At 40.4% G+C, this 27,037-nt stretch overlaps 1 protein-coding gene across 3 annotated transcripts; it reads left to right on the forward strand.

Moving 5' to 3' along the window:
• Window positions 1–8,296: 8,296 nt before the first annotated feature.
• On the forward strand, window positions 8,297–26,422 carry CCN5 (cellular communication network factor 5). 3 transcript variants are annotated; one of them, XM_063297123.1, is made up of 5 exons: window positions 8,297–8,412; window positions 14,810–15,026; window positions 19,554–19,808; window positions 22,312–22,505; window positions 25,648–26,422. In XM_063297123.1, exons 1-5 carry the CDS (start codon window positions 8,365–8,367, stop codon window positions 25,669–25,671), a joined length of 738 nt encoding a protein of 245 aa, XP_063153193.1. In that variant the 5' UTR covers window positions 8,297–8,364; the 3' UTR covers window positions 25,672–26,422. The 3 variants fall into 3 exon arrangements, with proteins under 3 accessions (XP_063153193.1, XP_063153194.1, XP_063153195.1); XM_063297124.1 differs by having other exon boundaries at window positions 22,315–22,505; XM_063297125.1 differs by lacking the exon at window positions 22,312–22,505.
• Window positions 26,423–27,037: the final 615 nt, after the last annotated feature.

Below are 27,037 nucleotides of genomic sequence, written 5' to 3' on the forward strand. Positions count from 1 at the left end.
CAACAGACTTTATCGAAGTTTGATATTTAAATGATGGCAAGGATTAGGAATTAATTTGTGTCCAGACTCTTGATGACCACGCAGTTTAGCAGATCATGACCATCAATTAGTACCTGGAATTTGAGTCAGTTGTTTGAAAGCACAGCTCAGGTGACTAGCAAATTGATAGAACCATCAATATTAAAATAATTGTCTGGCATTTAATTACAAATCCTTTCTTCTTTTAGGCTGAGTTGCTGCCAGTACTCAATTTAATGTCCTCCTTGGAATGTCTTGCTTCTTCCTGGCTGTTGGGAAGCTGCAGGGAATCAAGCAGTAAATGAAGTCTGTTCCTTACAATAGATATATCATGTCTGTCCATGGTTCAGGTAGCAAGGAATGATCATAATCCATGCAGACCATGAGGCAGGTAAGAAGGAAATGAAGTCTCCTTCAATCCTAGACCTTGAGAAAGGACTAGGCGGCTGTTGGCTCATTTGAAAAGCTGAAGGAAATATCCCCAAAAAACACAGTGACAAACCACTTCCGTACTGGTACCATGAAAACTACATGAACACATCCACTAAATAATCAGGAGCTGACTTGCAGGAGAGTTTATATTTAAAGGACACATCCATATAGTTTTCTCTGCAGCAGTCTTGAAATGGTTTGTAGTTGCCTTCCTCTAAGATTTTGTTTTAAGTTTAGCCTAAAACCCAGTCTTCCCTGAAGGTCTCCCATTCAAATAATAACCAGGCTTGATCCTGCTTCATTTTCAAGACCAGACAAAGTCAGCCAAGTCTGAACCTGCAGACTTGAAGCATTAAAAACAAAGATCTTGCTCCCCATCTGATAATGGTACAATCTGTCACTTTTGGATTTTACTAGCTAACTTATTTACATAGGTAGAACAAATTTCAGATGATTCATATGAAGTAATTGCAAAATTTTGCATATGAAGTGTAACTGGAATATTAGCTCAGTGTCAGAGCTAACAACTTTGGTAATATATCTAAAGTATTTGAAAATCTGGATTTATAATGTTTGAAAACAATATCTGAAAAGCTGTCCAATTTGTTTATAGGGGATGTCTCAATCACAAGCTCTTTTTTATACCACTCTCAATAAATTCAGTAAATGTACTCTTCCTTAACATAGAATATTGATTTTCATCTGGCAAACATTAGAAATTCTGTTGAAAACCTTCCTTGAAATGGAAACAGTGTTGTTATCCAATGGCATGCACTTGTAAACCGAGTTACTACATCAAACTTGTACCCATTGCCTCTATTTTCCACTTTCTATAGTAACAAACACCCACTTGCCAATTCCCAATGCAAAGGAATTTTATTTTGTCCTTATGTCAACTCTTTTCTTACACAACTGTCCACAGGAAGACAATCCAAGTGTTGCACACCATGGAAAAAAATTGTAACTAACATCATGATTTAATTAAGCAAATAATGAAATTCTATGCAAAATATAGAACACATTTTGGGCATATTGTGTTATAAAGGAGAATTAAAAAGTACTGCTCTTTTACAAAAATCTCGTGGTGGCTGGGTTTAAAAAATGAGGTGAGCAACTGTTGTTTGTCCTATGGCTCTTATTTTCAGGCAATGTGAACTGGTTTCTTCTAATTACAGCCAATTTGCTCAGAGTATATCAATAAGGGAGCTGGCTTGTTTCTAGGAGAGAGAGAAAGGGAAAGCATCATGGAAGAAACATGATGGAGAATGGTGGGACTACCCCTCCAGGTGATCGATTGGCTTTTATTGTTTTGATCATCACCCTGGATTTTATGTGATTACAATGGATGGTGTTGTTTTTAATTTGGTTTGTATCTGTTGTTTTCAATTCCAGTTACGTAGTGCAGAACGGTATGCAGCTTAGTGTCGGCTGATTAGAGTAGCCTATAAGGCTTAGAAGTAAATAAACAAACAAATGGCAGCACACTGAGAGATTAGGGGCATCTGTAGGGGAAGTAAAAAAAGTCAAGATGGCAGCTGGGACCATGCAACTGTGGCCCTGCTCTTTTTTCACATGTCCCACTAATCAGTGGAACTGAAAAGTGCTTTACTACCCAAAGGTGTTGAGCTGGCCTTTGCTATTTAAAGATGGCCCAGAGTTTTTTCAAGGACATTACCTTTAGTCTTCCATCTGGAGTATGTGGCCCTTCATGTAGATATGCCCTTTGTTCCAATGAATAAAAATCCCATTTAGAAGTTTTTGTTTTGTGTCTGCTCATAGAATCCCTTGGGGCCCTTTCTTGCCTTTGTCTCTGACACCTGGGGTCAGGAAGAAATAATGCAATAATCCAGCATTACTCACTCCTGCTTGGAGAGAGACAGTGGAATCTCTCTGTGGTGGAGACACTGCCTGGTTCCCAGGCTATTTCCCCTAGAGATGCTATGAAATCTGATGCAGGCAGGAGCAAATCCTTCTGTGGGACACTTAGTAAACAATCTTGATAAAATCTTAAGTATGGGCCGTTGGCTGTTTTCTTGATTGTGGTTTTGGCCTCCTTGCTTGGTATTTTCAGAAAACTGTAGTAGCTTCTTGACTTCCTGAGCCCAACTTGGTGGTGCCCATGGTATAAGGGTTTTCATTGATTTCTGATGAGCGATGCCTAAAGGATATAATTGTTCCTTATTGTTACATAGTCCCCATTTCTGCAGATTCTTGAAGCAGTGCTGCTGGGGTTTGATTGCTAGAGCACTGGAGACTTCTGGGATTTTTGTAAAACCCTTGTTATATAAAAGTATGCCTAAATGGAACCAGTAGAAATTCTCCTCTTTGGAGAGAAACATAGACATCTCATTCTAAGACTGCACCATCCAGTTTTAACTAACTTTGGTTAATAATGCTCCCTTTTTAAAAAATTCCTTATGTGTGATCATGTCCCCACTTGCACAAACATGCCCTGGCAGCCTCTGTTTTCTGCCATGTCCCCATGATATTGCCTTTGTCTAGTCCCCAGACCATGAGTGAGACAGCACTAAGTTGTCCTTAGCTGTTTCAGCATTAAAGTATGGAATATGTTCCCCCCTATTCCAGCACCATCCAAGAGAAGCCTTAAAGTTTTGTCACCCTGGAAGGAAGTCAATTGACTGCAGTGTTGTGAAACAGAGGCAAGATAGGGTTCAACAACGAGGACAGCAAATTTCATGCTGGTACAGTTTTCTGCCAACTCAAGGATGGGTGAAGAACACTATAACATAGTAGTATGGAAAGGCCCTTAGATTTGTATGTATTCTGTGCATGCTTCCTTGGAATTAAATTGCATTGAAACAATGAGATTTATATCTGATTATGCATGCATAGGATTGCAATATTAATTAACTGGGCAGAATGTTATTTCTTGAAGCAGTAGCTTTTGCATTACTTCTATTTATTGTATAAAAAAAAAAAAGAAAATACCCCGTCCTATCTTTTTAGCCTGATCAAATATATAAATGATAAAACTAGGCCATTAAAAGTTGGTTGGCTTGTGCCAGCTAGCATCTTTCTGCTTAATCTGGCTCACAGGATTGTTGTGAGCATAACACGGGAGATAGAGGGGAACGTTCTGTGAACAACTCTTTCCTTGAAGAATGAGTGGCATTTTTACTGGCCAGTCATTCAGCTGTTTCCAGTACTTTGTGACCTGATGGACATCAGTTTCCCAGTAACTGCTTCTTTGAGTTCTTGTAAGCCTGTGCTCATGACGTCAGTGTCAGTTACTACTACCGTTTGTTCTACTGGCTGCTTTTCCCAGTGTGTTAAGTTTTTCCAACCATCAGGGTCTTCTCCAAAGGCTCTTGCTTCCACAGTACATGTCCAACTTAATGAAGCTTTAGCCTCAATATTAGTGCTTCCAAGAAGCATTCTGGTTTTACTTCATCTAGTTTTGAAGTGAGTGTATTAAATTAAATTGAATTAAGTTAAGTTAAATTAAATTAAATTAAATTGAATTAAAATGATGTTCCTATATTGAAGAAAGTTGTTGCTTCTGCCACAGCACAGGATTACAACTTGCTCACCTTCAAATATAAATGTTCTGGCTAGCATCTTTATTACAGGAATATAAATATGCCTTCTGTTATACTTACCATTATCATAGAAGGATTAGGCTTGGAGAGCATTATGCTTTGGAATTGCTAGACTCAATATATTCCTAATAGTTTGGGACTTTTGTCTATGCTTTGACTATAGGCTGAAATGGATTAGGGTTGATTTTCAAGAGGGAGAGGGTGGTCAACCTGGAAGATTAGCAGTTAAAAAAAACAAAAGCAAGATGTGGAGTCCTTGGTGCTCTCTGAGCTTGGCTGTTTGCTTGCAGAAGTTTCATTATCCAACTAGGTAACATCATCAGTGCATGTGAGTGTGGGGTTTGCTGCTTGTTTATATATAGTAGCTTGCCTTGCCAGTTTTGGTAGTAGCGGTGGGAGTTTCCTTCTTGGTAGTTCCTTAATTATTGGTTTTTGCCTGGTTGTCTGTTGTTGATCCCTGCTTATCAGAGTGTTGGAGGGGATGTGTTCAGGTCTTTTTGCTTCCTTACTAGGTTTTTATTGCCTCTTTTGAAAGGTGTATAAATGTGGTTTATCTCTATGTGTCTATTGATGGCTGATTTGTCTGAGTGCCAGGCTTCCAGGAATTAACTAGCATTTTGGATTTGGCTTGGTCTAGGATGCTCGCATTCCCCGTTGAAACTGTGGTTGAGTCTGTCCATGTGTTGTGAGATTAAGGAGTTCTCATCACTGCTAGTTTGTGTTCATGGATGTGCTCTGCTAGTCTTCTGCCTGTCTGTCCTACACAGTGGCTGTTACAGTCCTTGCAGTGTATTTTGTTGATGACTCCTGTTTTTCCTTCTGGGGTTACTGGGTCTTTTGGTTTGTTTAAGATATTTTGGAAGGCTTTAGTTGGTTTGTGTGCTACAGTGATGCTGTGTGGTTGTAATAGTCTGTTGGTTGTTTCTGAGATGTTTTTGATGTATGGGAGTGTTATCCTTTTCATAGGTTGTACTGGTTGTGCTGTAGCGGGTTGTGTGGTCAGGCACTTTTTGATAAAGTTCCATATGTATCTATTTGGTTGGAAGATGTTGTGTAGGCGGTTTGTTTGTTTCCTCCTTCCAGTGTTCTGCTGCAGAAAGTCTGAAGTTGTGCTGGTCTGAACAATGTTCTTATACAGCTCCTCTTGTAGAAGGTTAGATTGTTACTTTGTAATGGAGCCCTTGGTTAGTGTTAGTGTGAGTTGTATAGGTAAGTGTGTGTGTGTGTGTGAGTGAGTGAGCAGAGATGCCATGGTCTGAATTCTTTGCAAGGAATTGGAAAGGTTTTGAATGTAAGGCTGATGAGAGTAAAAGTGCAGGTGAACAAGGGAACATAAGAGCTAGATGTACACATGACATGGGTAGTGTCTTGCATTTAATGTGAAAACGGAGAGTTGAGTCTGGTAACTTTTGGAATCACAGCAGACACAGCCCTGCCCAGAAATAAAGATGTAAATCGAAACATACCAGCTTCAGTGGAACAATTTGCTTCAGGAGTACTTTTTGTCCTCCACATCCTCTCTTTCTGTCTTTGTCACATACACACATACACACACCAGTGTTATTATTTGATTTAAAAAAAGAAAAGAAAACTTGCATGTTGAATACAATGATATATTTAATTGTTTGGCTTAGTTTGGCTTTTTGACTTTAGTCCAGTTTTTGATTGCATATGGAATTGTATCTAAGGCTGATGGAGTAAAGGAACAGTGGTGCAGCTGGAAATCACCAGAGCCTTTACTTGAATGTCTGCAACCACATTCCAATGTATAACTGCAATTAAATACAGATGCTAAGAGTCCAGTACAGGCCAGGTCCTCTCCCTTCGCTGAGTTGCTCTTGCTTTGTTTATCTTCGAGCCTGATGGAAAGTTCTAGAGAGTCTGATAGTTTGCAGACTGTTGACCAATTCTGGGATTTATTTGTTGATTATTGGTTATTGTTATAGCTAATCTTGTACATTTATCACAGCCTTTCCCAATCAGATGGTCTTCAAATGTGCTGGCAAGGGATTTGGGTAAATGAAGTTTAACACATCTGAAAGGCACTGAGCTGAGGAAGCCTGATTTAGCCTATGCACATCAGGCTCTGATTAAAACAGTAGGGGTCAGTTGACTGTAATGTACTTTCCAACATGCATCATGAGGCAAGGTAAGCAAGGAAGACTGCAAATCAGTAGAAAGACCACGTTACCTGTCTGTGTTGACCATGTGATGACTATAGCAGGAAGAATTAACTTTTACTGAGACATTGCAGCTGAGACACCATGACAGAATATTCATATTGACCAGACATGGTGCTTTTCATCTGTGTTCTAATACTTCCTTACAGAGATGTTGTTCATGTGTTATTTGTTTAGGGAAAAGGCAAGGGATGATTAAAGTGCTTTTCTCATTGTATCTAGCAAGCACAGACTTTTCTGTTTGCATTAAATAAGCATCCAACAAGACATTCCTCCATGCATTTTGAAGCATGTCTCAAAAGGGATTTTTTTTCCCCAACAGGCAGGATTGGAGATCCCTTGGAGAAAAGCAGCTTTTCTCTATGTATTGGGTAAGCCTGAGAGTGATTTCCCATCATTGCCTGATGCAGCAAAAGGATGGGCTTCTTTTTGCCACACAGCCTGTAATGACAAGCTGAAATTAACATCCTTAAGAAATGTGGATTTTAATTTGAAGGATTCCCCAAACACCATGACCCTTGCTAAGAATTCTTGGAGTGGATGTCTATGCATCTGGAGGGCACTCAGTCTGCAGAGGGAAATGTAAGACTTACTGTGTTAAACCAGGAAGAAGGTGACACTTTTGGCCCTATTCTCATGTTATTTGCTGACATCCATGCCCTGAACACAATTGTTGGCAAGCAGCTGTTCACCTGTAGGGATTTTACAAGATTGGGATTCCATCCCAGGTCACATACAGCCTTTCTACACAAATAGCAGCTAAAACATTATGGTCCCTTTGCAAACAACCACATTTAATGCGTAGATGTCAAAGGGGTGCTGTTAGGATCAAGGATAGAAATGTGGCCTTCCTCCTCCTGTTTCAATATGACAAGACCCTTTTCTGTGTATGTGTGCCTTCATGCAAGTGTTGACTCCTGGTGACTGCCTGAACAAGTCCCTGTAGTTTTCTTGGCAAGGTTTTTCAGAAGTGATTTGCCATTGCCTCCTTCCTGGGGTTAAGAGAGAGGGACTGGCCCAAGGTCACCCAGCTGGCTTTGTGCCTAAGGTGGGACTAGAACTCACAGTCTCCCGGTTTCTAGCCTGGTGCCTTAACCACTACACCAAACTGGCTCTCTGACAAGACCCTACAAGTAAGTAATATTGCAATGCTGAGCCTCTACTGGTAGAGTGAATATAAGGAATGGGAAGAGGACCATCCATACTATTCCTCCCCCTCCCCCCAATTTCTGTTCGTTTTAAAGAAAGCCTGCAAAGGAAAGCCTTCACAGGTATAGCTGGGCCTACATTTAAGTATTTGGCATTAAGGACCCTATGCAATCTGTTTTTTTTTTCAGCCCTAGACACTGAATGCACAGATTTCAGGTTGGCATATGTGACTCATAGGATGTTGGAAAGATGGGGCTTCCTGCATTTAGATGATGTGTGTAAGCCATCCTATGGAAGATATTCCAGAATTCAAGTAAACAAATGGATTGCAAAGGTTAGGAGCTCATAAAATTGGGTTGAGGGTAGTAAGTGGTCTCTAAACAGTTTACAAATGTGAAGGAAGAGTAAGACTTGACCAGGAAGCTCAAGCATGGTGGTTGCCCCACAGTTTCAGCATGGCACAGATGATGATGATCCAAGAGCAACTATTATCTCCATCATCCATCCATCCATCATCTATCTACTTATTCATTCCCCTTTTCATCTCCAGTCATGGAGGCCACCCCTGAATATCCACTCTTCCTTACAACCTGACACTGGTATTAATGAGCTTCCCTTGTACAAACTGTTGTGGTACACAGAACATCCTGTCAGCACAAAAAAATTCTTATTAGAATATGTATTTTATCTATTTGCTATCATTCTTTTTCTTCAACAAAGGTCTGCAGTCAACATACAACAAACTCTCTCCCTTCTTTGCTTTCTTGATGGGCTGCATGTTCTCACCTTGAAGTGTGTGGAAATGTTAACTGGAATGTTGGATGGGAGGGAAGAGAGAGAATGAGAGAGAGAGAGAAACTCCTTGATTCTTGCCCAGACCAACTTGTGTTTATACTGGAGCTTAGGAGTGACATCAGAGCAGGGAAGAGTATAAACACTTGCAGGAGTTTACTCGCAGGCTCTAATAACTGCAGACATACTGCTGCTTCCAAACAGCTTGGGGAGGGATGTGCTGAAGTGTCAGAATGAAACTCCAGTTTCTCTTGATCTCCTTCCTCTGTCTCCTTTCCAAGGTAAGGAAACTGGAAAATGTTAACTTAGACAATAAGGAATTTTAAAAATAATGTTCAATGTGCATGTTCAGTTTAAGTATCACATGTAAGCAAAACTGAGGAGAACATTTTGCTTTGAATGAACTATGGAAGTCCAGCTTTTAAAAATTGATAGGACAAAGCAATTCCTTTACAATGACTGGTCCCATATTTTGCAGCCACATCTGTGTCTTATTTGTTAATTATGCCAGTATAACATGGACTCACGTTGGCTGAGAGTCCTGTGTAGCAATCAATTAAATAGTTTTCTCCTTCATAAATAGTTTTTGCTATTACAACATAGGCAGAAAGCCAACCAGCTGGCATTCTTTTTCCAGATTGCTCAATTGTCCAACTTTGGCTCTATAAAATATCTAAAAGCACATGTTCAATCAATGCTTCCTGCAGGAATGTGCAGGAGGAACAACATGGTACATTTAAAACAAACACAGTCTCTTTCTCACACATACACCCATATGAACAAAACATATATGGAAAAACAAACATTTGGTAGATGTCCCAGTGGTTTTGGACTGCTCCTTGAATTCCAAATTTTGGACTTAGTAAAAAAGTTGAGATTATTGCAATTGCATGTCTCTAAACTCTGCTTTGCAGCACAGAGACTTTAGATATGTGACCATAAGGTTAAATGTTACACAGAAAGCTACAATAGCCCAGGCAGAGAAATAAAATTAATTAATTGTCCTAATCTTTCAGGATCTAAGAAGAGCAGGTACTGGACAAAAGCAAAACAATTAAAAATAATAACATGTTGAATAGTTCTTACCAGCTATTCATTGGGCAGCTCTCTCTTAGTGCTTGAAAACTTTTATTGATTCCCTGATAAAATGATAGCTCCTCGCCTTACTTACGTTACCATAGTCGAAATAGAGAAGTTTCCTTTACTACATGCTGTTATTAAGTCTTGATATCAGGAATAATTCACCATTACTCAGTTATTCAAACATCCGAGTTGAATGAAACTGGGTAAGTTTGCTTCTCAGTTCTGACTTTTTTTTTTTTAGTTACTTGGATAAATTCAGGAATCAGGAAGTAAGTTATTCGGAAGCAGATGGATTATAAGGGGAAGAGAACATTGTTGCATAGCTCCCCTTGAGCAGGTTATTAAGCAAGTAAAGTCTAATTGTTGCCCTTCATTGAATGTCAAATATGTGTTTCCTCGCAAACTTTTTAAGCCACACCCAGAGAGGAACATGTCGAGTGGCACCCACAGACCTTATGTTTTTTGAAAAACAAATGTGTTCATTCTCTACCTCGCTTGGAACCTTAATGAGTGCATTCCTTCTCATTTGCACAGGGTGACAGGATTGGCTTTAGTGCAAAGCAGCCCTAGCTACTGTTGAACTATTAGAGCAGTGTTTCTCAACCTTGGCAACTTGAAGATGTGTGGACTTCAACTCCCAGAATTCCCCAGCCAGCATGGGCTATGCTTTCCTTGTACCTGATCATACCACTTCTTTCTTCTGCCATTTCCCATGATGTTGCTTTCATCTTGTTCCCAGCCCATGAATGAGACAGGTTTAAGTCATTCTTAGTTGTACTAATGTTAAAGTACAAGGGTGTGTTGCCCCCTTATTCTGACATTATTCAAGGGCAGCCTCAAGATATGTAAAATCTTTTAGGCTGAAGGTGGGTTGACTGTCAATGGCTTTGAACACAGGCAGCAAGAGCAATGGGGACAGCATTCCTCTTTGCTGTAGTTTTCTGCTCACTAAGGTAAGTTGATTGCACTTCAAACTCAGCAATGAGGAAAAACTTGTAGGATCATCAAACTGGGAGGGGCTTTATGTTTCCAGTGCTGGAATCTGAATTAAAGCATCCATGGCAGTTAGTTATCCAGCCTTTGTTTGAACACAACCAGTGAAGAAGAGGCCTCTGCTTCTCTTGGTCATTCGTTCTAGTGTTGGACAGCTCTTTCTTACTGCTTGGAATTTTTTTTCTAACATTCCGAGTAATTTGCCTTCCTGTAATTTGAATCTATTATTCTATGTGCTGCATCTAGAATGATAGGGAATAGGTATTTCTTCTGTGTGATATTCCTTAAGGATATCATCCATTTCTGATATTTTTATCCTACAAATGACTGAAGACAGAGTACAAGTTCAGAGAAAGTGACTAACCTAACCTAAGGTAACCCAAGAAGTTGCATCGTCAGGTGGAAATATGAACCTAGGTGTTTTTGACACCAGCCAATTCTAACCTGGAGAGCTACTTCTGTATACAACCCCCCCCTCAACATTGTTCATCCACATGCAGACCATATACAGTATGTGATAATCAAACTTGGATCCACATATGACATGAGTGCTATAAGAGGTCATGGCATAGCCCAGGACTTCATGGCCTCAGTGGCAGCCATGGATCTTTCCCAAATGATGTCTAGCTGTGGAAGTCAGCAGAGCACTTCCTAGAACTAATGTTTTATGTTGGGTGGGATAATGATAATATGGTATGAAGGAACTTATCATTGTCAGGTCATCATGAATAGATCTCTATCTGGTGGGGTTTAGGCTGATTGGGAACCAGAGCTACCAACTTCAATATATTGGAAGTATAAAATGATAGAGTGGATGCTAACATATGTGGTGTGGGCTAGTCCACCTATTGTCCCATTTTGATTTATTGTCCATATGTTAATATGGTCTGGGAAGGGTGATATAGTTTAGAGATGTGATTCTGAATTAAATATCAAAAAATTGGAATCTACTATTATATAAGAAACTATGGCTTTTTCAAGCATGGGGAATAGCAGTAAATATTACTCTTTTACAAAGAAAGACAGTGCCATTCTGGATTTGCATTCTCTCAGATTATGAATTCATGTTCTGTTGAAATACTGATCAAAATTTCTCTGTGTGATCAAGGTTTAATTCTGTATTTAAAAGTAAAGTGTTTTATTTATATTTATACACACACACACACACATATATATATATATTGTAATATGTGGTTTGTCCCTTCTCTATTTTTTCCTTCTCTTTCTCTGTTTTTATTTTTCTTTTTTTTTGTATCTTTTTTCTTTCTATCTGCATATGAAAGCAAATACATGAATAAACAAAGATAATTATAAAATTGGACAACTTAAAAATGGTTTTGTTTTGTTTTTTACAAGAAACTCATATTCTTCCACAAAAGTAGGTCCTCTTATCTCAAGGCTGTGAAAAGAATGGCCAAACATTGGTTGACTCAAAAGGGTGGGAGGAAAAGGCTTAAGATTTATACCCTGGAGCTGTCATATATAGAAGTAGGGTTTGTTTATTTATTTATTTAACGTATTTGTATGCCGCTGCAATCAAAAATTACTCTTGGTGGCTTGCATAGAAAAATGCAATATAAATCCCACACAAAAATTTAAAAAACAGCAGTACAAGAACAGAAAGAAAATAAAAGATGGCAACAACAACTCAAATCAGGGGAAAGTTCTCCAAGAAATCTCAGTTTTTAGGAGCTTGTGGGAAACCAGCAAACAAGTCAGCCTGTTCTCCACAGGGAGACTATTCTACGATGTCTGTGCTGCAACAGAAAAGCAGTACCTTCTTGCCTTAGCCCCCCAAACCTCCCAAATGTGTGGGATTTAAAGCAGTTTCTCCCTGCTAGATCTAACAGGTCAGACTTAAGCCAGCTGGAGAATGTGGCCCTGAAGGGTTTCATTTCTGCATTCTGCTGTAGACAGATCTTCTGCATATATCTGACTCCATCCTTGCAGTTCTAATCTAGCAATTCTCAGTCTATTATAAGAGTAAAATCAGCCAGCTCACTTGAAGTGCTAATAATAAAGCTAAAGTTTAAATATTTTTGCACATATAAAGTGGAAGCAAGAACGTTTAAAGACCTCGAAGTTTGGGAAAATTGAAGGAAACAGAAAAGGAAGTCATCAGGAAACAAGATGGCTAGATACAATCACTGATACTATGAGTATGAGCTTACAAGAACTCAAATAACAATTACTGATGGATAATTGTACCTGGCTATTATTCATTGACTCGCAAAGATTTGGAAGCAACTGAACAACAACAATCTAAGTCCTTCAAGTTTCTGCAGTTATCTAGTTTCTAAATCCAGCTGTCATGCGCTGCCTACTACTGAGTAAAACACAGGCACTAATTCAGGGAAGATCAGGTTCTGGTTTATTTCAGCATAGTGCATAGCTAGAAATAGCTGAGAGTGAAGGGAGCGCGCCGGTGCGGGGTTTAAATAGCCCGCGCCGGTCAGCACCCCCCCCCCACCTTGGGTTGTGTCATCCCCTCAAGTCCTGTATGCTTCGTTGCCGGTAGGTGAGGGGTCGCGGGGCCCCTGCTGGTGCCCCGGGCTTCGCTCATAATCGTTTTCTTCCTCCGGCCGGTGATTGTTGTCAGCTGGGCGATATCCGTTGCGTCCCTGCTGACAGCTTCAGGTGTGCCTCGTGATCCGCCCTGTCTTTGTCGCTCAACGGTGCTCATGACACCAGCATTGAGTTTTCTGGATGAGTAGAAATTTATAACTGTGCTGGCCCTGGCCTGAAATGTGACAGCAAGATTTGTTTACTCCTACTCTGGAAGGATTACCTGTGCTCTGACCTCAAGTTGCTACTGCCTTGGTGTCAGGGTCAGCCTCGCTCCGAATAAGTCACGGACTCACTTAATAGGGATTAAGGATTTCCGGTTTATTGGAACGGCATGCTTGACAGAACGAAAAATGGGAATGGAGGCGTGGGGGCGTGGTGTCCTGTTTTATACCCCCTTGCCAGACCCCGTGCTCCTCCGCCCTCTATTGTCCCCATTCCCCTGACTGGACGGGAGATTTAGACGTTGATGGGATTTGTGATGGTTGTTTGGGCGTTTTCCTGGCTGCCGTCTTTGTCCTATGGGTGCAGGTGCGTCCTCCGGGGCACAAGGCGTGAGTCCTTCTGTGTCTTCGATGCTTATCTGAATTACCTTGTGATGTCCTTCTATGAAGCTGTAGATCAGTTCATGGGTGTGGGTGCTTGGGTGATTAGTTGAGCATTGATTTGATTATATCCTTCCTCTTTTCCTGATGATCATGATCCACGTTGTGAGGCTCTTGTGTGCCTTGCAATGGGGTCATGACACTTGGTCCAGTATCAGAAATGGGGGCCTAGATGATTAACACAGATAATGAACCAACTGGTCCAGCAGGTGGGACAAAATTTGTCACATCCAGTGGCTACAGCACCACTCCCAGCCTTAGACCAGCAGCAGCAGTACTGTTGTAACAGGAGCTGCCTGGTGCTAAGCACCTGCCTCCTTGTGTGGCAAGTATAACAGGAATCCTGGCAGATTTCCCACTTGATGATAGATAGATAGATAGATAGATAGATAGATAGATAGATAGATAGATAGATAGATAGATATCTCCTTAAGACCTGAGTGATTTCTTGCAAGATTTAAGATCAGTCTAATGACAGAGGGAGCTATATTTGTAAATAATAATAATAATAATAATAATAAATAATAATAATATATGTAGCTCAGGGTTGAACTGTCGAGTCCTTGATGGTCTCTGAACTTGGTTGTTGCACTGATGATGTTACCTAGTCAGGTAATGAAACATCTGCAAGCAATCAATCAAGCTCAGAGAGCACCAAGGACTCCATCATCATCATCATCATCATCATCATCATCGCCACCCCACACCAGGAGCTTGATTACTGTTGGGATTGCCTCTAAAGAAACAGTTTTTGCAAATGTATTAGACTTCTTCAGGTGTCCAGTTTTTTAACATGTGAAGAGGTGACAAGGGTCCTTCAACCTGATCTTCCTGTGTTGATGGGGGAAGTTTATCAGTTGAATGTGTTTAGTGTATTGGTCAGTCAGGATCTTAGGCAACTGGATAGAGTAGCCATCCGCAACCTTCAGATAGGTTGGATCCAGAATCTTGAGTCATTTTGATGTTTTGAAATCCAGCACATCTGAAAGACAAAAGGTCAGAGACTTACCTTTTGCTACAACAAAGGAATCTGTCTTTTCTATATTCATGGAAAATTTAACCAGAGAATGGTTATTTTAAGATCTGTCTGGAGATTAGTGGGCTTCCAGGCCCTGAGCAATCAACTACCCCCACTCTTTCTCAGAGCTATTATTGTCCACCATTTTCCATTTATAACTCTCCCCTATTTATCTATTTATTCTTCCATATTTTCTCTCAACACTAAAAATTATTAAGGAAGGAAAGCTGAGATATCTACACATTTAAAAAAAAAAAAATATCAGTATTACTAAGAAACATCTCTCTATCCAAGAGCTGAACCCATTTAATAGGGAGATGATGTTCTAGTGGCAGATTTGCTAAATGTTAACCTTAACAGATATGAATTGAACTGGGCCTTTTGTTATAGCTTTATTCTCTCTCATTCTCCCAGGTGGACCCGCAGCACTGTCAAACTCCATGTTACTGCCCATGGCTCCCTCCCCGCTGCCCACCTGGGTCCCCCTTGGTACTGGATGGATGCGGCTGTTGCAACATATGTGCTCGCAGGTTAGGGGAGCCATGCAACTACCTCAACGTCTGTGATCAGAACCAGGGGCTTATCTGTGACTACAGCAATGCTCCTACACGAAGGGCAGGAACCTGCAACTGTGAGAAATCTTTATCATAATCGTTTTTCAAATATGAGGGGAACATCAACCATTCCTAAAACTGGATGGAGTTATCTGAGTTTAATGCATGCCAAAGTGATGCACTGTGATTAGGCAACTCATTTGACTAAGACCCCAAGAGCTTAATTCCTAAATCTGCTACAAAATCTCCATAGGGGATCAGTGTCAAACTAGACATGGATGTTATTCAGGAATGTTCACTGTTTCAAAAGTGTCAACAGCAACTGACAGAATGGAAAACTGGGAGAGATCATGTGATGAGAGGAAGCAAGTCTGTTAACTCTTGCTTCTTGCTTTTTATCCCAGTTAAACTGTAAGCCTGAAATTGGGTTGGGCCTAGATTGTCAAAAAACATACAGGAATTGTATTGTGTTGGAAAGAAGGGAACAGGCTCACAGTCCTTATGGAGACTTTCTTTCTTCAACCTGCCAGCTATTATTGCTTAACAATAACACAGGTAGTCCTCGTTTAGTGACCATTCACAGTTACAACTGTGATGAAAAAGTAACTTTATGACCAATCCTCGCATTTACAACCTTTGCAGGTCTGTAAAGCAAAGAAAAGCTGAAGTAAGATAATAAGCATGGTTGTAGTTTCACTGAGTGATCACATCACTTAACGACTGAGTTGCCAGTCCCAGTTGTGGCTGCTAAACAAGGAATACCTGTAGAATTGTCATCCTTACTGAATCTTCAACCTGTCACATCTAATAGGCTGCTCAGTATGCTGCTTTGCCTACTTTTTATTATCTTATTTATTTCATATACTGGAGTTCTCACAACCATTGTTGCGTAAAACCTCAGTAGTGCAATAAATAAATAAAATATCAAATCAGCTACAATAAACCAAGCTGCAGCATGATAGCCATCATCAAAACCAACCAACCACAAAAACACCTCAAAGGCCAGGTTTGTGGAGGAAATGTATTTAATATGAAGCACCAACAACCGAAAAGTTAGAGATGCCTCTTCACTGAGGCAAGAGGGACCGTGGGATCCCACAGCTGAAGGCTTACCTGGATTCCATCAACATGGCAGCCATTTAGGCTTCAGCCCAAAAAGAGGAAATGTGTCACAAACAAAAGACACAAAACAGGAGACAGATGTGCATATTAGTTTGCACGCACTGCTTAATTTACAGTGACACCTATGAACAAATAGTTGCTACAATTTAAAACAAAATTCACCATTGACTGAAAACACTAAATCTGCCATTCACATACTATATCTCAGCACATTCAAAGGCCCTGCTCCTCAGATGATGACTTCTTGATTTCTGAACAGAATGAATGATATTGTTAAAAAAAAAAAAGTGCCTTCAGGTATAGTGCATTTGCCCACTAATGATTTTAATGTCATCTAGTCATCCCTCCACCATTTTGCCAATATAGCAGTAATGAGAACAGGCTTTAAATCACCTCAGCAATGGCTGGAAGATGCTAGAAGTTGCTAGAAGATGCTTGTGGGGAAATGATCCTAGAGGACTGTCCTCTAAAGGAAAATAGATGTCTACCCAGTGGGCTACCCTTCTGGACTGCGCTTCTTTTTTGGGTCTCCAGATATTGATGAAATGTCTGGTGGCCTGATGATGTCATCTGCAGCATGGCCTCTTGGTCTCTTTGGGGAATTCCATGGGAATTCTAAGGGTGATATGGGTACCCTGAGCCTCACCGAAGCTTAGCACATCCAAATAGACCTTCTCTTTATTGGAAAATAAGACATTCTCCTGCTTAAAAAAATGGTAACTTTTCTGCTGTAAATGTGGCAATTCTGCTATCAGAATAGGAAGAGCCCTGGAGACTGAAAATTTGGGACTGGAGCTGCAGTATGCATGTAGCCCCCAGGTTGCACACCTCTGACCTAGCTTGATGCATATCTAAAGGCCAACATATAAAAGCCAGAATCAAAGTCTGGAGCAGATTCAAAATTTCTTGCTGAATGAAGAAGAAATCAACTACTTCCCCATATTAAATAATATAGTAATGTGCTGCTATGCAGTTTGAAATACTGTAATAGTGCTTTGTAAATCATAAATAATTTAGTTCATACTATGAATAGCAAGCCTGAGAAGGAACAAACCCAACTAGCTGCATTCATGTCCATGGCAAGAATAAAGTATAAGAGGGGAGTGCCTTGTTGATAGAGTAGTGAGAGCAAACCTTGCCCCTCCATAATACTACAGTAGATGATTTTGACTACTACAAGGAATATTTCATGGTTCCATGGTGATGGATATAAAAAAATGCATTAGCATGTGTGGAATATTAGGAGGGACATTATTTCTCTACCACCTTCTTTCACATATCATCCTTTTTTCTATTCTACTATCAAGAAGGGTCCTTTCAGTATTATTGTTTTTTTAGTCAGAAGTATCTCTGTCATAATGTCCCTAGTACTGTAAAGAAGATTACTGTGCCCATCTTCTATTCCTGAACTGATTTTTTATTGCAGGACAGCAGAGATATTTTCCAGGAAGCAGAGAGGAAGGAAAAGATAATAGATCAAGGTAGAGAACCTGGTGCCCTCCAGAGGTATTTGGATTAAGAATCCAACAATCCCTTGCCATTAGTTATGCTGGCATTGATTGATGAGAGTTGAAGCCCATAACATCTACAAGGCATTGTGTTGTTTCAAGTAATGGATACTTGAAGAAGAGCTCCAAGTTCTACCATCTCCCTGGGATTTAAGGGAATAGTCAGACCATTATGACATCAGCAGTGGACTTGGCTGATACTCTCTTTTTCCCATATTTCCTTATTTGTATGCTTGAGATTCAAGTGGCACATTAAAGTCATGTTCCTGATGTCAAGCATTCCCATTATTTAATAGGGATCTTGCGAGAAAAGGAGTATTATAGTTGCAATCCCATAAATCAAGGTGATGGTTATAGTCCAGGAAGTAGGCATGCAGTGTTGGCTTGGTTTTACATCACAAAACTTCTTTTCTGTTCTGTCTCTGATGCTCCCATGGTAGCTGAGAGGAATGCGAACAAAGTTTAGCAAATATGCTCCAATTTCCTATCCTACTTGGAGAGTGCAGGCCAGCTGACAGAGATGTGAGCTAAACAAATATCAGCTCCCCACAAAGTAAGATCTAACTAGGAGAAAAATCCCTCTCTTCCTTAGGAAACCTTTGAGAAAAAGCAGTATAACTATGGTCAACACTTGGACATTTATGCTATCGCCATCTAAGAAAGGCTTGGTTGTGTAATTATTGTATCGTACTGTACTGTACTATATTAAATTATATTATATATTATTATATTTTGATGAATAAAATAGATATATTGAAGGTTTCTTAAAAACAAATAAGAGATAAACAGCTCAGTATTTTCTGCCCTCACTAAAAATGATGCCCCAGAGTCTTAGGCAGATATTTTCATATCCTGTCCTTCACTGAAAATGAGAGAAAGCAGACATTGGCACTAGTTTCCCTTTTGTATGCAAGTTATTTGATCTAGCAGAGATGTAGTCCTTACCAGTCAAAGAGGAATTTTATTATTGCCCCTCCCTGTAATATTGACATAGTCTTACAACAACAACAACAAAAACCCAAGTAATTACTGATTTAATTGTTTGCCAGTCTCTACGTCTGACTCAGTCTATGATGCCTTTCCTTTTTGCCTATGGCCTCTCCTCCTAGGTGTCCCCTCTCTTCAGTCACATCCCTTCTTCCTGGGTCCCACTGTGATTTTTTTTTTTTGTCCTATGTTCAGAACTGCCAGTGTCTTCCCAATGGTCTTGTGTTTAGTCTATGGATGTGTACTGTAGAGTTGAAAGGGCATTTAGGCCATTAAGTTCCACCCCATACTTAGTGCAAGAATCCAAATTAAAGCACTGGAAATAGATAATTGTCTGCAAATTCTGTAAAGAGGAGTGCACCACCTTTCTGGTTCTACTATAAAACTGCTTTCACCTTTGGGAAGCTTTTGCTAACATTCACTCAGAATCTTCCTTCCTTTAGTTTATGCCAATTGCATGTTACACCCGTGGATAATAAAAAACGGATAACCTTCTATGTGACACTCCTTTGTGTACTTTGTATCAGATCCCATCTCAATCTTCTTTACTTAAGGCTACAGATACAATTTCAGAATGTAAAATCATCATGGTGAAAGATGAAAGGTCCCCTGTGCAAGCACCAAGTCATGTCTGACCCCTTGGGGGGAGGCTGCTTTCGCGATGTTTTCTTGGCAGACTATAGCGGGGTGGTTTGCCATTGCCTTCCCCAGTCGTCACCTTCCCCAGCAAGCTGGGTACTCATTTCACTGACCTTGGAAGGATGGAAGGCTGAGTCGACCTGAGCTGGCTACCCAAGAATCCAGCTACCACTGGGATCGAACTCAGGTTGTGGGGAGAGTTTTGGCTGCAATACTGCCGCCTACCACTCTGCACAACCCGGGGCTTCCCTATAATCATAGTCCAGTGTTAATATTAGGTGTGAACTCTATCCCAGTTCTAAATACTTACATTTGATTTAACCCATTGACTCCCAATGTTGGCTGCAGATGAAGAAGATGGCCAAGACAGTTGTGAAGTGAACGGAAAGATTTATCAAGAAGGAGAAGTATTCCAGCCAAGTTGTAAGGTCCAATGCCGCTGCTCAGGAGGAGGATTTATATGCATTCCTCTCTGCAGTGAGGATGTTCGTCTCCCCACACCAGATTGTCCATATCCAAGGCGTGTGGAAATCCCGGGGAAGTGTTGTCAGGAATGGATTTGTGAAAGAGAACCCAGACAGATCTTGCAAGACAACATGGCAGGTGAAGTTCATAGATCCAAGCTTCCTTTTTCGGTGTCTTTTTATTGGCTGAGCCACAGTAAAAACTTGGTAGCTGAAAGCATGTGCCTGGAATTCCATTCAGATGAATGGAGGAGCAACTGGGTATTCCAGTCTTTCCCTGTATGAGTTGCTGAAGAAGGGACAGAGCCCTTCTTTTCTCCTGGCTTTCAGCAACCAAGTAAAATGTTTTTCAGTCTAATATGTTTCATGGAATTATTTCCCAGACTGGCTCAAATGCAAGTCCTTTTTAAATTTTCAGTTTGGTGTAATGGTTAATGTGCTGGCCTAGAAACAAGGAACCTGTGAGTTCTAGTCCTCCCTTAAGCATGAAAGCCAGCTGGGTGACTTTGGCCCAGTCACTCTCTCTTTCCCAACCCATCTCACAATGTTGTTGTGGTGGTGAAAATGGGTGGCAGGAGCATTATGTGCACCACCTTGAATTGTACAAAATAAAGGTGGGATGATGATGATGATGATGATGATGATGATGATGATGATGATGATGATGATGATGGATGATGATGACAACGACGACGACGACTCTCATGCCTTACATGGTGAAAGGATAAGCAGAGCCAAGCAGATATGCATGTGGTAGAGTGTGGCATTATGACAGCTGGTTTTAACTCCTACCCTGGATACTTCCATACCACGTCTTGCACCAGCTCAAGACCAGCTCCAGACCTGATTAATCTCACAGTGTTGTTTGTTTTGGGGAGCTGATTTTATTTCTGACATTTTCCCAGTTTATTTTAAATTGCAGCAAAACCAGCATATTCCTTTGCATTCTGCAGAATGTGTGGGTGGGAATTCTTGTCTCACCCCATCTCCCATTACAGCCTTCACTTTCCCTCAGAGCTGCAACATCCTGTTCCTGGAGCTTTTTCTTTTTCTGTTTGAGCTGGTTAGAACTTGGCTCCCTCTTCCTCCAGAAAGGCTGCTGCAACAAGATACAACTATGCTTGCAGCTACTGGGAACAGCCCCTCGTTGCACTGTTGCTGTCATGCTAATATTTCACCTTTGCAACTTGCAGTAAGGTAGCTGGAAAATCTTTGCTGAATGCTAATGTTTGCACTCACATTGCTTCCCATCACACCAACCTCTCCAATTTTGGGACAAAGGACAAACCACCAGATACATTATGAAAAACAAGGAGCGGGGTATGGCACTTTTGTTACTCCACGTCTCTGAGGGTGAGATGCTAATTGAATGGCTTTCTTTTGTGCTCTCCTATTGGTCAGCTGAAGGGAGACCTGCTTGGCTCATAGCATCTTATATATATTTTCTGCATTTCAAGGTCAATAGAAAGAAAGGTATTGTGGTTGGGTTTTTTTACATAAATTTTATTAAATGTTTTACAAAGAACATAAAAACTAACACAAACTAATAAAAAGTAAAGGAAGGAAGGAAGGAAGGAAGGAAGGAAGGAAGGAGCAGAGGAAGAGAGAACAAAAAGAAATAGAAAGAAGCAGCTTCTGATTTCCTTTGTAGCAAATATAAGTACTGTTACAATACTGGCTCTTACTCTATGATTACAAAAGAAAAGCTATATTTTTTCTATAATCTAGTTTTTATCTAATCATCAAATCATGTGCATTTTTTCTGTTTCATGCAAAAAGTCTGTAAGAGGTTTCCAGCCAGCCGTAAATGTAGATACTGTTTTTTCCCTAATCAAAGAAGTTAATTTCGCCAACTCCGCAACTTCCATCATCTTCACCAGCCATTCCTCCATTGTGGGTAGTGCCAAAGGAATATTGTGGTTGGTTTTGAACAGAACTGCCTTCTGAGAGATTAGGGGATAGACATTCTGATGATGTGAAAGTGGCACCTGAACTACATCCATCTACAGGTAGTCCTTGCTTACTGACTGCCCTGTTTAGCAACCGTTCAAAGTTAACAATGGCACTGAAAAAGTAGCTTTATGACTGGTCCTTGAACTTACGGCTGTCGCAGCATCCCCAAAGTCATGTGACCACCATTTGTGTGCTTTGCAACCAGCACACATTTACAACGGTTACAAACTTCAGGTGACTCCCTGCACCTCTTTAAGTCCCTATGAGGCCCCCAAGGTTCTTAGGAAACTGGTATATATGCTATGTCTAATGTTTAGACTATTAAAAATGAACAGCTGGTCCTACACAAAATAATAGTTTTATTATTTGTAAATAATAAAACATTTTGCATTTTGTTCATGAATTTAAGCAGTTATGTAGAATTTGACAATATGCATATAGTTTGGTATACTGAATGATGAAGCAAATTGCTTAGTTTTAAATAAGCTAAGTTGAAGTCACAACTTTGATTCTCCATGAAACTGCATCAGTTAGTAACTCTAGTCCTTGAAAATAGATGCCCTGTAGTTTGGTTAGTTCTTAGCTGCTATAACTTTTGCTACTGTAGCCACTGTATGTCTCTGGAAGTTCTTATGACCATGCATGCCAATGTTTAACACTTCTTCTTCCTCGTTTTGTTCCATGTTCAGCAGCAAGGTTACCTGGGATAGCTTACCCCTTCCTGTGTGAAGACTGGAGCACTGAGTGGTCTGCATGCTCCACCACCTGTGGCATTGGGATTTCCACACGGGTGTCTAATAAGAATCCCTACTGCAGGCTTGAAAGTCAGAGACGCTTGTGCATCCTTGGACCTTGCCCAGCTATCAGGGGAATACCCAGCATGGTAAGGGATGGGCTTTCTTAAAATGTGAGGCAGCTCCCGGACTTTAAAACTGTGTGGTAAAGAAGAGAGTCTTTACTCAAATGAGATGGAGAGCATTGTTTCCTAGTTGAGAGGTAAAGGCTTCTTGAGGATCAGGATGGACTGAATCACAGTCACAGGAAGCAGTTCTGGGAAACAGAAATTTGTGAGGCAATATTTGTATAATCTATTCAGATGGGAGAATACAATACTGTATACAGTATTTCTCAACCTCAGCAACTTTAAGATGTGTGGACTTCAATCTTCAGAATTCTCCAGCCAGCAGACTGGCTGGGGAATTCTGGGAATTGAAGTCCACACATCTTAAATGTGTTGAGGTTGAGAAACACTGCAATATAGGCTTAACACAATTTTAAACAACAAAGAACCCCCTATAATCCCGCAAGGGGAAAAAAAAGATCCAGGCTCTGTTCAGATATATTGCATTGCCTCACATTCATTTTTGTTGGCCTCAAGTCCTAAAAAAGATTAAATGTGCCATCATTTGCCACCAAAGCTTTGGCCCACCTGCAATGATCATCTAATTATCTCAGAGCAATTCAGCACCAGTTCTTTCCCTTCCTCCCTAATGCCCTGCCAGTATCTTGCTACAGGAAAAAAATGTAATGCGGGCACAGATATGGCAGAATTTACATCAAAGAAGAGGTGAGTTTTGACTTAGATATTAGATTTCTGAAGGACAAATAACACAGGCTTTACAGATTAAATGTTCCTCCTCTGAACTTATTTTCTCTGAAGAAAGCCTTAGGGATTTTGAGGGAGTTGACTTGTAAGGGAACATACTTAGGATTGCAGCTTTATTTCTGAATTGACAGTTTATAGAGCAGTTATGATTAAATGCCTTGATGCCTTTTCCATCCACAAGGATCCAGAAATATGGGAAATAGGAGAGCAGCTATTTATCTGGAGGAGTCTTTTGGCCCCCTGTTCTACTCTGCTGCTACATATTATGTTATGCATTTTCCTACAACTGCCTCTTTAGATGCTCTTAGCAAAAAAAAAAAAGATTACCCTGATTTAATCAAACATTTACGGAAGAAACCTTTGACACAACTTTGCCTTTTCAGCAACATCTCCTGCTCTTTGTGACATACTTTTGTAGTGCTCAGGGTTTCCCCAAACTCTGACAATTCCTACATCAGTCTAGCCCAGTGTTTCTCAACCCTGGAAACTTTAAGATGTGTAGACTTCAGGTCCCAGAATTCCCCAGCCAGGCACTGAGTGCCAAACACCAGGCTAACCATTCTATACATCTGATAAAATAAGCTACAGCTCATGAAAACTTATGCCTTTTAATAAAATTTGTTCTTATTTTTTGCTAAAGCTCTGGCTCTGTAATCTGTCTCAGTCTCTTTTCTACCTTCATTCTGTGTGGACCACTAAGCTGTGCAATAAAGGGCAGAGCATGTCAAGAACAGTAACTCCTTAAGTCAGGTATAAATTCTTCCAACAAAATAAATACCTGCATTTGGACTGCCAAGAAATGTACGCAACTGAATCCCAAAATAGCAAAGGGCCTTTCATGACCCAAAATATGGCAGCATGATTTATTGAAGCAGCTTCAACTAAATGAGCTACCTGGCTGCATTTGAAGTGGGCTGTTTTGTTTAAGGAGGTGATTTTGTTGTTACTTGACCAAAGGATTCTGGCTTTGCCTAAAATGGTATGCACTTCACAGATTCCCTGTAGGGGAAAAATGTAGAGTATGAAGAGCTGAAACTAAACTTACTTTGCAAGGACTAAATGTGCCTATTTTAGCATCCCTGTTGAGAATCAAAACATTCTTACTGCTCCTCAGACATGCTGTTCCCAACAAAAGGAGGTAGGAGATAGAGGATGAAGAAACTCCAGTTCATACTATGAAACTGACAGAAGGGCGGTATCAGATCTGGGTAGAAAAGGGGCTGGAGGAAAATAGCAGGAGAGAAACCTACTGGTATCTTGAAGCAACGTCATGGGAAGATATCATCCAACGTGATACCTAAATGTACTCTAACCCTGGTCACATGATATTGGTCCTGTCTTGTCTCCAGCTCTTGATTTAAAGTTTACATTTTAAACAGACTGGTCCAAAACACTTGCTTTTTCTTTCTTAAGCCCCCACAGCACCATGGTTGGAAAATGTCATAGCACTTCCAACTCTGCTTTGGACATTTGTCCAGCCCAGCCTTGATTAGTCCTGGAAAATACCAGTGTGTGTATGATATTAAACATTGGGACAGTAGGAAATTGGCTACTCATATACCCCCAGGATATTTACATGTCCATTTATATGCACTTGGTTTACTAGCTGTAAACATGAAAGCTCAGAACAGCATTCTCCTATTTCACAGGACAGCATATCACTGCAGTGACACATTCTCCTATTCCTAAGGACCACATGTCATTACAGTGAGAGCTGGGTGATGCTCTTAGTCACTATCAGGAAAGGCTTAAAATGATGAAAAGCCATTTTCAGAATTTCCGGTTACTTGTTGGTTGGTTGGTTTTGGCATTTTCTGTTCTTCTAAAGAACTTGAGCAGATGTCTTAGCACTGCTATATCCTTGGTCATGCTTGCTGGGAATGCTGGGTGTTCCAGTTCCACCACATCTGGAGGGTATTGTGTTGGAGAAAGCTGGTGAAAGGAACCTTTGAGTAAAATGTCCATTTTTCAGATTATATTGGGCAAAGGATAAATATATCAGCATCATTATCTGGAGAAACATGGAAAGATGACTGTCAAATCAGACATGGTGAAGGAGATGCAAACAGTCTTTTAATGAGAAGCTACCAATATGAGCATGGTGCAAAGCTGCTCACTCGTTTATTGTTCTGTCTCTGTTGTATCAAATCACCCTTCTTTCCTTTGCAGGGAGGAAAAAAATATGAGGATCTTTTGCCCAGCTGAAATACAAAAAGACCAAAAGGGAAGGGATGAAATGGTGCTCCTGCCCCCGCCCCTCCACTCATATTGGCAGCTTTCTCTGGCTCTTTTTCAGCTTAAAATAAATTGGAAGATTAGTTTTCTTCCATGGCAATGTCTAATTTGGCTGCCTGCCTCTTGTTTGGCTGCACTTTTCCAGACAGGGTTGGAATTTACACTGAGTGTTTTATCTCTCCAGAGTGGAAGAGGAAGCCGCTTATAAACCCCAGTCCGCTCCATTCAGAAGTTGACGTACTGGCTTTAATCCAGCAGCTGGAACACCAGAAGCCCAAGCTGATCTAGTTTCTGCAGTGATGAGAGAACCACTGAGGAACGGAGAGAGAAAGCCACTGGCCTCAACAGAGAGGGAGAAGCATAGCAAACAAGAGGCCCCACATCCAAGCTGACAACCATCTTCCTCCTCAATACCACCCCAATGACACTAGACAGCTTTACTGTTTGGTGGAAAAAAACTCCAGACCACGTGTTCTAATGTTATACAATAGTGATGTCTTTATTGCCAGCTTGAGGCTACAATTATAAACCCATCCACTTAAGGAAATGATGCTTTGCAGTTAAAGTAACTCAAAGAACCATGTTCTGTTATTCTCTCTTCATTACCCCTTCACCAAATAATAGTACTAGGAACCTAGCAAGTGAGGCCACCATCCATAGTTCAGCATAGGTTATTGTTTATGTTCTTGTTAGAAATAAATAAATCATTGCGATGCTCAGTTGCCTGAAGATGGATTGACCAGTTTTGGGGATCACAACAATATGTAATGTTTGGAGGCAAATGTTAGTGGCATACAAAGAACAAAGTAGGCATTGCTTACCATTATTCTCTTCGTGTGTATGAAAGAGAATATGTCTTCATAACAACATTGTTCATAGATCAATTTGTAACTTGACAAAATGAGATGAGTCTTTAATAACTTACCAGACTTGGAGTAAAGATCAAAGTTTTCTTTGAAGCTTGTGTCTTGGTGATGCTGTGGTTTTTGCCTTTGTCTGATGGACGAAAATGATGAGAAATCCCAGTGAAACACTTTTACAGAATGAAAACACATGTGGTAGATTGCAACAGAACACTAATATGCAGTCTTCTGGAGCATAGGTGAAATACTGTAAGTCTGATTGGCTGTATACTCAAAAGCCAGTGAAGATGAGAAAATCCATTCCTGGCTAGTCACATGAGGAATCTCAACCTCCTTCGTTTCCCACTGGAATTTCTTTTCAACAGTACTGAAAGTGTTTGTGTGCCCACATTCATTTTGGCCTCTTGGAAGCTTTGTGGAGGGACTACCAAAGTTGAAATAGATTTTAAAGGGTACTGTATATAAGAGTCTAAAAAGTAATGCATTCTGGTTTAAACATTTATTACCTCCTTTTCTCATGGACACATAGTGTAGCATATGTAGCACCCACATCATTTCATGATCATTTCTCATGTCTCTAATACCTTAAATACTTCATACTCAGAAAGCATTTCATTTCCTAATAGCTTATCATCTTTATGATTCCCATTTATGGATGGGAAATAAGAAAAACTAAATGTTAGTAATTTGTCCAGGGCTGCACAGAAAGTA

This window comes from Candoia aspera, chromosome 3 (assembly GCF_035149785.1).
Source record: "Candoia aspera isolate rCanAsp1 chromosome 3, rCanAsp1.hap2, whole genome shotgun sequence".
Taxonomy (NCBI): domain Eukaryota; kingdom Metazoa; phylum Chordata; class Lepidosauria; order Squamata; family Boidae; genus Candoia; species Candoia aspera.